Source organism: Bubalus kerabau, chromosome 2, assembly GCF_029407905.1.
Source record: "Bubalus kerabau isolate K-KA32 ecotype Philippines breed swamp buffalo chromosome 2, PCC_UOA_SB_1v2, whole genome shotgun sequence".
In the NCBI taxonomy this organism is placed as follows: Eukaryota; Metazoa; Chordata; class Mammalia; order Artiodactyla; family Bovidae; genus Bubalus; species Bubalus kerabau.
In genome coordinates this window covers 111,551,756-111,562,228 of record NC_073625.1, presented here as the reverse complement: position 1 = coordinate 111,562,228, position 10,473 = coordinate 111,551,756, and the positions used below count along the sequence as shown (strand labels likewise).

The following is a 10,473-nucleotide window of genomic DNA, read 5'->3' as shown; positions in this document are numbered from 1 at the left end:
TTATAGCCATCAAGGCTGTATATTGTCACCCTGCTTATTTAACTTCTATGCAGAGTACATCATGAGAAACGCTGGGCTGGAAGAAGCACAAGCTGGAATCAAGATTGCTGGGAGAAATATCAATAACCTCAGATATGCAGATGACACCACCCTTATGGCAGAAAGTGAAGAGGAACAAAAAAGCCTCTTGATGAAGGTGAAAGAGGAGAGTGAAAAAGTTGGCTTAAAGCTCAACATTCAGAAAACGAAGATCATGGCATCCAATCCCACCACTTCATGGGAAAGAGATGGGGAAACAGTGGAAACAGTGTCAGACTTTATTTTTGGGGGGCTCCAAAATCATTGCAGATGGTGATTGCAGCCATGAAATTAAAAGACGCTTACTCCTTGGAAGAAAAGTTGTGATCAACCTAGATAGCATATTGAAAAGCAGAGATATTACTTTGCCAGCAAAGGTCCATCTAGTCAAGGCTATGGTTTTTCCAGTGGTTATGTATGGATGTGAGAGTTGGACTGTGAAGAAGCTGAGCGCTGAAGAATTGATGCTTTTGAACTGTGGTATTGGAGAAGACACTTGATAGTCCCTTGGAGTGCAAGGAGATCCAACCAGTCCATCCTAAAGGAGATCAGTCCTGGGTATTCATTGGAAGGACTGATGTTGAAGCTGAAACTCCAATACTTTGGCCACCTGATGCGAAGAATTGACTCATTGGAAAAAACCCTGATGCTGGGAGGGATCGGGGGCAGGAGGAGAAGGGGATGACAGAGGATGAGATGGCTGAATGGCATCACCGACTTGATGGACATGGGGTTGGGTGAACTCCAGGAGCTGGTGATGGACAGGGAGGCCTGGCGTGCTGCGATTCATGGGGTCGCAAAGAGTCAGACACGACAGAGCATCTGAACTGAACTGAACCATTTATAGAGGTCTATTACCTGCCTGGCATTACTCTAAGTCACCATATTTAAATTCCACAAGCCTCTGCAAGGCATTATTACTGCCATTTGTCAGACGCAGAAATCTAGGTTCAGGGAGCTCAAGTAATTTGACAAAGTCACACAGCTGGTATAAGGTGGCAACAATACTGAAAGTGTACTAGACACTAGACACTGTCGAGTCTGACTCTGTGAGCCCATGGTCTGTCCATGTAATATTGAAAGCCAGGTTCATTTGACCTTAGACCTCACGTGCTTTCCACTATGTCAATTTATTGCCAGAAAAGATGCTAGAAAAAGCAATGAAACTTGACTTGGATCCTGAAGAAAAAGAGAAAAGAAAAAGACAGAATTTTAATAGACAAAAGGAGGAAGGTGGAGAGGACACCCTGCCAGATTCTGAAGGAGTACAGTGCATATACCGGGGATGAAAAGTACTGTGAGTTATTAGAGGGCAGAAGGAAAACTTGTACAACATAGTGCCCTTCAGTCCAAGCACAGAGACGGGGACAGGGTAACTACTGGGTCGGGGGTGCCTATTCCCTACTTCTATTTCCACAAGGAGGAAGTAGGAGTACACTGCCTGTCTAGTGAGCTTGAAGGAAGAACTGGCATTGTGTCCTTCTGAACCCTCAAGTTTGGAAAGCAGGCCTAACCCAGGAAGCATGTATTTTCTGCTTTTCCAGAAGTTGCAAAACTACAGTCAGCTTTTACAAGCAGACTTTCCAACTCTGCTTGTGACTGGTGTTGTTTGTTGTTGTTGTTTAGTCTACTAAGTTGTGTCCGACTCTTTGACACCCCATGGGCTGTAGCCCACCAGGTTCCTCTGTCAACAGGGTTTCCCAGGCAAGAATACTGGAGTGGGTTGCTGTTTCCTTCTCAGGGGAATCTTTCCAACCCAGGGATCAAATCCACATCTCCATTGTGGGATATGTTCAGTTCTGGACTGAAGTACAAAGCGGTCTTTATCCCTGCAGATCTAAAAGCCACGGCTACCATTCCAGTTTTTCCCAAGGACAAAGCTGACATTTTGTTTTCCACCAGTCTGACTCCTGCAGCTATCTCGATGGAGTTTGAACTTGGATGGGCCTTGTGGGTGTTATCTGAAGACCCCTAAGACTGCAACAGTATGCATTCAACAAATCATGGTAAAAGAATGAATATGACAAGTTCAGAGAACAATGAGAAGACGGCCTGATTTGAGTAGAGAACATATAAGTAGCTTTTGTGAGTATTCATGGGATTATCCAGGCAAGAATACTGGAGTGGTTGCCATGCCCTCCTCCAGGGGACCTTCTGGACCCAGGGATCAAACCCCCGTCTCTTGTGTCTCCTGCATTGGCAGGCAAGTTCTTTACCACTAGCACCATCTGGGAAGCCCTATTATAAGTAGCTTGTAAGGTTAGATGGATGACTTACAAGAAAGAGTTTTGTTTTTGATGTGGGAAGAGTGCTCAAGTTTCTGAGCAGGGAAAGAGCAGGAGGAAGACAGTGTTTATGTAGATATCTCTATTGCTTATATAGATATCTCTATATGGCAATATCCATTGCCTTATTATCAATGGGCTGCAGTGAAGGCCAGGGGAGGAAAACCAGGAGCTGAAGGGCAGCCAGAAGTGGTTTCTAGAATTCCTGAGTGAGGAAGGATGAAGGTCTGGTCCAGGGAAGTGGAAATGTGAACTGGGGTGAAAGGACGAACAGGAGAGATCAAGGGAAAAGTGCCAGGATATGGTCACAACTGGGGTTCGAGAAGTGGAGATACCTTTTTCAGGCACCACTCAGAAAAACGTAGATGAGCATGCCCAGAGCTGGTGAGAAGTGGGTCTCAGCCTTCAGTTCAGTTCAGTTCAGCTGCTCAGTCATGTCCGACTCTTTGCGACCCCATGAACCACAGCACACCAGGCCTCCCTGTCCATCACCAACTCCCAGAGTCCACCCAAACCCATGTCCATCGAGTCGGTGATGCCATCCAACCATCTCATCCTCTGTCGTCCCCTTCTCTTCCTGCCCTCAATCTTTCCCAGCATCAGGGTCTTTTCCAAAGAGTCAGCTCTTCGCATCAGGTGGCGAAACTATTGGAGTTTCAGCTTCAACATCAGCCCTTCCAATGAACGTCCAGGTCTCAGCCTTGAGCACCTTAAATCTGAGGTCTCAAGTGGACTTGTTCTTGGCACCAAGGACACCGGGCACAGGCTAGGAAAGAAGTTAGGGTTGGGAGCAGTTTGGGGAACCAACATCGACAAAGAGGCAGCACACATTTGAAAGCCTCTGGGTAGCGGTGGAGATGTGAAGCATGAACATGGAGAGGACTCGGGATGACAGGGATGTGGGAATAGGGACATAGGTGAAGCTGGGAAGAGAGCAAGGGGACACCGGTCGCTCCTGGATTGAAGGGAAGGGCAGGATGAGGCGGCTGGCAAAAGGTTGGAATCAGGATCTTGTCAGCAGAGGAGGATGGCTTCCACCTCCCTCCCCTGTCCCGCCCCCCAGGAAATCCACAGCTGGACCCAAAGCAGCTTTCTTCAGGCTGGCCTGTGTCTTCTGGGCCCTGAGTCCCCTTCCTCATGCTCCGGCGACAGTGACGCCTCGGACCACGGGCTGCAGGGGTCCCTCTATCAGCTGTAGGGGGCGACTCCAGCTCCCCACGCCGCAGGGTTTTTTCCCTCCAGGTTCCTGCCGCCCGTCAGTGCCGGGGTCCTCCCCAGCACCGCCGCACCTGGCCACCGCCGCAGCCAGCCCGCGCCCGCAGCCAGCCCGAGCTGCCGCAAGCCACCGGCCCCTCCCGGGGGTGGGGTTTAGGCTCCCCCTTCCACACTCGCTTTGTTGCAGCCCCCCCCCCCCCCAGGACAACCCCCCCACTCTGTCTCCACATCCTGGGAGTCAGAAAGGTGCTAAACTAGGGGCCTGGTGGGAAAAGGGGCTCAGCAGCGCTCGGACGCTCGCGGGCTCGAGGTAGCTAGGGATTGGGAGGAGGGAGCGGAGCCTGAGCCGCTGGGGCCGCTGCTGCAGAAGGGGGAGGAGAATGGGGAGGAGCTGGGGGGCAGGCTGTCGGGGAAGGAGGGGTCTTAAGGGGCGGCGAGCCTAGGTCGGATTTCCTCTGAGGCTGGCGATCCGCGAAGCTCCCACCTTCCCTTAGAGCTCGCTGCAGCCGCCTGCCCCGCGCCCTCCGGAGACCGGGACGGGACCATGGTGAGAGCGGGGTGCGTGGCGCGAAGCCGAACGCACTGGTGCTACCCCTCTGAGCGGCCGAGGGTGGCCGGGCGGAGGGGGCGAGCGGCCGGGACCCGAGGAAGTTTCCGGGGTCGGCACGGGGCCCGGAGCCTTCAGTCTGGCTCTTCTCTCTTCCGCAGATGTGGAGACGCTGGCTCGCGCTCGCGCTGGTGGCGGTCGCCTGGGTCCACGCCGAGGTAGGTGAGCCTCTGAGCCGGTCCGAACTCGGGCGCCGGGGCTACTGGGGTCTGCGCGTGGCGCGGGCGGTGCGTGCGTCCCCGGGGATGCTCTCCCCGGATCGGACTGGGAGTTTCCATCCGCCGGGTGAGGGGGCGCTCGGAGCAGAAATGCTACTTAGGAAACTTAAACCTGAAAAATCAGGAAAAGTAGTTTGGGCCGTAAGCTGGAGCCCCACCAAGGCTAATATGGAGGGAGAGTGGGGAGGGGGAGAGAGGACGAGCAGGGCCGATTGGGACAGAGGCGGCGACACGAGCAGGAGCCGAGTTCAAAAAGGCGCTTGAGTTCTTTCCTTCACTTGAGAGGAATCTGAGAATAGTTGGAGCCTTCTCCCTTCCGAGTCTGTCTCCTGGGGGATGGGGGGCGGTCCGAGGAGCTCAAGAGATTCTTCTTTTAGGGCGGGATATATATATATATATATATTTTTTTTTTTCCTCTTTTATAAAGTAAGGTTATGATTCTCTGATTTTTTCTTTCTTTCTTTGTAAAGTGCCCTGGGATTTTGTGTTACTAATCAGAGCCAAATAACGGCCTTTTAAAAATCTCAGTTTTTTTCCTAAACTGGGCATTGCGCAAGTATGAGCAATCCGTTGCTCAACTCTTTGAGGGCTCCGCGTTTCCAGTCAAAGTATTTCAGCGCTTTTGGGGTAATGTTTTCTTTTCAACTCCAGTGACCTTCCTGAAACACTACAAACAAACCAACAAACCCTTCACTCACAAGCCCCTCTATTAACTCAAAGGTTTATGGACAGAAAATAAACAATTCTAAGTTCCCTGGGCTCTAGTCTCCAGAAAAGTGAGGTCAGAAAGCAAACATTTGATAATTATGGCAGGAAATGTGGAAGGAATTAAAAAGCATGAGGGAGAAGAAATGGAATGTACATTACAAAAGAAATAGTTCCCTGGTGGGTGGTTATTCTCCCTCTTTGAATTTTTTTCTTCATATTACAGTTTAGCCCCACCCTTAGCATCACAGCTTTTCTGCCCAGAAAAGTCATAAAAGCCTGCAAGGTCTTCACGATTTAAAAAAATATGCACATTTTACTGAACTCTCATTTAATTCACTACTACATTGTTGGTTGATCTGGATATAGGAATTGTTTTTACTCACAATGAAATTAAAAGTCAGGCTTCCCTGGAAGCTCACACAGTGAAGATTCTGCCTACAGTGCAGAAGACCTGGGTTCGATTCCTGGTTTGGGAAGAGTCCCTGGAGAAGGAAATGGCAACCCACTCCAGTATTCTGGCCTGGGGAATCCCATAGACAGAGAAGCCTAGCAGGCTATAGTCCATGGGGTCGCAAAGAGTCAGACACGACTGAGCAACTAGTACTATATTAAATTACAAAGAGCTAATTCTTTTGGATATCTACTTGTGTTGTAATAAAACTCCATTTGAATGATGGGGAGAGTAAGTCAGAAAGGTCACATTATTCATCTAGAGTCCTAAATTGTTAAATGGTAGAAGTGAGATTTGAAGACAGTCTGGCATCACACCCCAGGCTTTTAACCACTACCTCCTACAAGGACTTCATATTTGCCATGTACTTCTTGGCATAGAGCAGACCTTGGTTGGGCTGCATACATCATTTCATTTAAAGCTTCCCCGAACCTTGTAGGGTCACTTTTGTTATCCACATTTTACAGGGGAAGAAACGGGTTCCAGGAGATTAGGTAACCTGCCCAAGGTCACACACACAGCTAGTTAGTTCTGAAGAAGGATCTGAACCCAGCTCTTTCCACTGACAGAGCTCATCTTGAACTCCAGATCAGTTTCTCATGCATTTTGTTTTCCAGGGTTTGAGTTTGAGGGAGGACCCTTCTTCACTGGCTGATTTAGTCCTAGCTAAGGAACACCCTTGCATCCCTGCTGTTGCCTAGAAAAGGCAAAAGCCACAGTCCATTGATGGTTGAGGAGAATCCCTGATTTGTTTTACTGCAGGTTTAGGAATTGCCAGCTAGTGTGTGAAATCGCTCTGTGAACTGGAATGCAAGTGTGAGGAGTGAGGGGGCCATAGGTTCACTCGTCACAAGGCTGTGTAGCCCAAGGTCTGGGATCTATTCTCAGAAGCTGTTTGTACTACACCCCCTCCCCCCAGTGCATTGCAGGGAAAAGCTTAGCCCTCATAGGAAGTTCCCTCAGCAGCAATTTCCTGCTTGAGGTGGAAGAGCAGAAAATACTCTCACAGAATTCCCAAGGCAAAATCTGAGGGGAGAGAGGCAAAATCAAGAAGTGCTGAGCCATGAAAACTGAGGAAAGGAGTGCTGCAGAAAGAAGGCTGTGAACTCAAGGTATGTGAAGAGTAGGTATGATGTAGGTTTCATTTCATGACCCCAGATTATTAAGGATTATTTTTTAATGAGTACAATCTCTTGGTGTCTGGACCTGGTAACATTTGGCAAGTCTTTAATCCACATTTTAATAATAACATACCTTAAATTATTAATGAAAAGATAAATTAGCATTAGCAGTTTAGATATTACTTTCAGCATTTTATCATGTAGTTAATGGTGCTTGCAGTAGAAATTTTTTTCCTTGTTAGCTATAATAACATATAGCAAACAAAGCCAAATAATTTACTGTCTTTATTGAATTCCACTTTAGTAGTCTTTAGGGCTAAAATTATACAAATATTGTTGAGCTTTTAAAATGAAATTTAAAAAACAAAGAGTTTTCTTGCTCCTTTTTGATTTAGTATAAGCACAAGGATTCAATTCGGCATATTTTTAAAGCATGTGATTGTACAACAAATTATGTTGATATTTGAAGAAGTCAAGTGCCAAGCTTGAGAAAAGTAGTTGTCTTGATTATCAGTGTCAGTCTGTAAAAATCCTGTTTGGTTGGATTCAAGAAACTATTAGCAAATCTCGTTAAACAAAGTGTTCTGTTTTGAATGTTTTCCATGGTCTCTTATTGGCACCTCAGGGTTGCTTTTTTGATTGCTTCCTCTCTGTCTTTCTGTCTCAATACTTCAGGCAGCCTCCATCAAAATTCCATCCCATTCAGCTGAGCTCACTCCCATGTGCTCATTAGAGTCTTCTTAAAGGGGGTGTTGGCACATGTCTCCTGATGAGCCATGTCTCTTGATATATTAGTGTCTGCTATGGATGAGGACCGGGGAGTGGCAGCACAGAGCAAACTACCTCTTTTCAGAACCTTTTGGGAGGGGGCTGTATGGACCTGCTCACTCTCCTTTACCACCCCCTCTTCCAGTGAGAATTGCTACAATTCACTGAGAAGTGTGGATAGTAGAGGCTGGGAAAGGTTGAGAAGTCAGGTATTAGTGCTCGTGCCCTGGAGTCTTAGTGGGTGGGTCTGAGTCCAACACCATAGGCTGGAGGGGACCCTGTGGCTCAACTGCCTGCTTCCAGAAGGCAGCCTTGGCAAGTGCCCAAGCACACTCCACTCTCTGCTGGTGGTTATGTCTGCTGGCACTCTGATTTCCAGCATTCCAGGTCTATAAATTCACAGGTCACACGATAAGTCACAAGTACAGGAGACTGATTCACAAATCAGAACACTTATTCCAGGGAGGGGATGCTTAACCCATGAACTGTGAGTGCATCGCTTAAGATAATAGTGACAAGAATAACAGCAATTATACAGATAGGCAAGAAGATTATTAGTGCATTGTTCCTCTGAAGCCAGATTTCTTACCTCCTTCATGCCCTATTATCAACATACAGTTAATCAACCACTAGGGGTATTATTTGGAGAAGGCACTGGCGACCCACTCCAGTACTCTTGCCTGGAAACTCCCATGGACAGAGGAGCCTGGTAGGCTGCAGTCCATGGGGTCGCGAAGAGTCGGATGCGACTGAGCGACTTCACTTTCACTTTTCACTTTCATGCATTGGAGAAGGAAATGGCAACCCACTCCAGTGTTCTTGCCTGGAGAATCCCAGGGACGGGGGAGCCTGGTAGGCTGCCGTCTATGGGGTCGCACAGAGTTGGACACGGCTGACGTGACTTAGCAGCAGCAGGGGTATTATTGGCCAATGTGAGATCTCCCTTATATTCTTGAGAATTATTCTAATAGTGGATTCAGGTGGGCCAAGGTTTGACTTTCCACCCCCCCCCCATTTTCCCTTGATTTTCCCCACGTTTTCTACAGGAAAAGCTAGGATTTTGATATCTATCTTGTATATTGACCACTAAAATAATCTCTTGTTTGTTTATCCTTTGGCAAAGAAACTCCTTGCTGTGATTCTGGAGGTCATTGTTAGACAATGGGATGTTAAAATATAGCAGGGACTCTGCTGAATAGCCAAAACAGAGGGACAAGCACCCTGCAAATTGAAGCCTTGGATACTGAAAACATCTTTAGAAGGAACATGTCACAATTCCCATAGAAGTCTCTGGATTGGAAAACAGAAAGCAGGGGTCCATTCTCAAGCTCAGAGGAATGAGTTTGGGAGGAGCTGTGAGGTGGGGGCATGGCTGCTATGAATGTAATGTCTTGAAGAAGGAAATAAAGTCTTCAAATTCAGTGAGGCAAGAAGATACATGTTTCCAGGAGAACAGAGAAAGTAAAGGATGATCTGTAAATGCCAGTGGTCACACACAGAGAATTGAAAATGTCATGGTGTCTTCTTCCTACTCCTTTTAAATAAATGGACATCCAGACAGAAATATCTAGTAGCCACAAATAGTATTAGCTTAAGGACACCAGATATTATAGGATTAAAAAACAACTTATCTTTAGATGGGTTCATTTTTAAGCTAGGTGACTGATGTCCTGCAGGTCAAATGTATACTTTTCTCTTAAGGTGCCATCTTCTGTCATGCGTGACTTTGGTGTGGGATACTTTCTCTAGGAGTGAGTCATCAACAGCACAGACCTTGCCTTCCTGGTGCCCATCAGGCAGTATTCCCTGCTGCAGGCTGAGCATGCCCTACATAGGGCAGAGTCGTGGATGAAGTACAGGACATGGTCTCTGCCCTCAGGTTGCTTACAATTTAATGGTGCACCAGGAGATTTAAACGATGGCAGCTAAAATACGTAAGATTATTACTACCTGATGAACAAGTATCTTCACTATTACTATTTTTTTTTTTTTTTTAATTTATTTTTAATTTTATTTTATTTTTAAACTTAACATAACTGTATTAGATTTGCCAAATATCAAAATGAATCCGCCACAGGTATACATGTGTTCCCCATCCTGAACCCTCCTCCCTCCTCCCTCCCCATTCCATCCCTCTGGGTCGTCCCAGTGCACCAGCCCCAAGCATCCAGTATCGTGCATCGAACCTGGACTGGCAACTCATTTCATACATGATATTTTACATGTTTCAATGCCATTCTCCCAAATCTTCCCACCCTCTCCCTCTCCCACAGAGTCCATAAGACTGTTCTATACATCAGTGTCTCTTTTGCTGTCTCGTACACAGGGTTATTGTTACCATCTTTCTAAATTCCATATATATGCGTTAATATACTGTATTGGTGTTTGAAGTGTAAAAACAACAATACACTATTACTATTATTGCTTTTTTTTACATTAACAGAGGACATCCCTTGATTTTTAAAGTTCCTTTACATTAATACAGTGCACACATTTTTAATGTATCGCTTGAAGAACTTTTACATATGAATATACCACCCAATCAAGACTGAGGGAATTGATGCAGTAAGGAGGCCATAAACACGGGGTGTGTGGAAACAGTTGCAATGAAAAAAGTGAGGAATAGATATGATCAAGGTTACATTTCATCACTTGATGATCATTATCATTTAATTAGTCCAATCTCTTAATGTCTGGCCCTACTAACAAGTTTTTTGGCAAGTTTTAATTCATGTTTTAACAATGAATTAAATGAACCTTTAATAATTAATGAAAAGGTAAACGAACCCTCTCCATATGAGATTTGGATATTAAGCATTTTAACTTATAGAAAGCAGTGCTTTCAATAGGAATTGTTTTCCTTGTTAGCTACAAAAACATAACAAACACAGTTGAATACAGTCTTTGTTGACATGAATTCATTTGAGCACATTTTGTATAGGCTTTAGGGGAGCTGACTTGACTGTTTTGCCAATAGATATTCCAGGGCTCAATATAATCTACATTGAGAAACTAAACCAAG

The 10,473-nt window shown here is 46.2% G+C and overlaps 1 protein-coding gene across 1 annotated transcript in view; it reads left to right on the top strand.

Annotated features, from left to right (window-relative positions):
- Positions 1-3,975: 3,975 nt before the first annotated feature.
- Positions 3,976-10,473, top strand: part of FSTL1 (follistatin like 1) — a 57,012-nt gene continuing 50,514 nt past the window's right edge. Inside the window, exons 1-2 of the mRNA XM_055568308.1 lie at positions 3,976-4,125; positions 4,287-4,343. Coding sequence (XP_055424283.1) covers positions 4,123-4,125; positions 4,287-4,343 — 60 coding nt within the window. The 5' untranslated portion in view covers positions 3,976-4,122. The remainder of the gene's footprint in view (positions 4,126-4,286; positions 4,344-10,473) is intronic.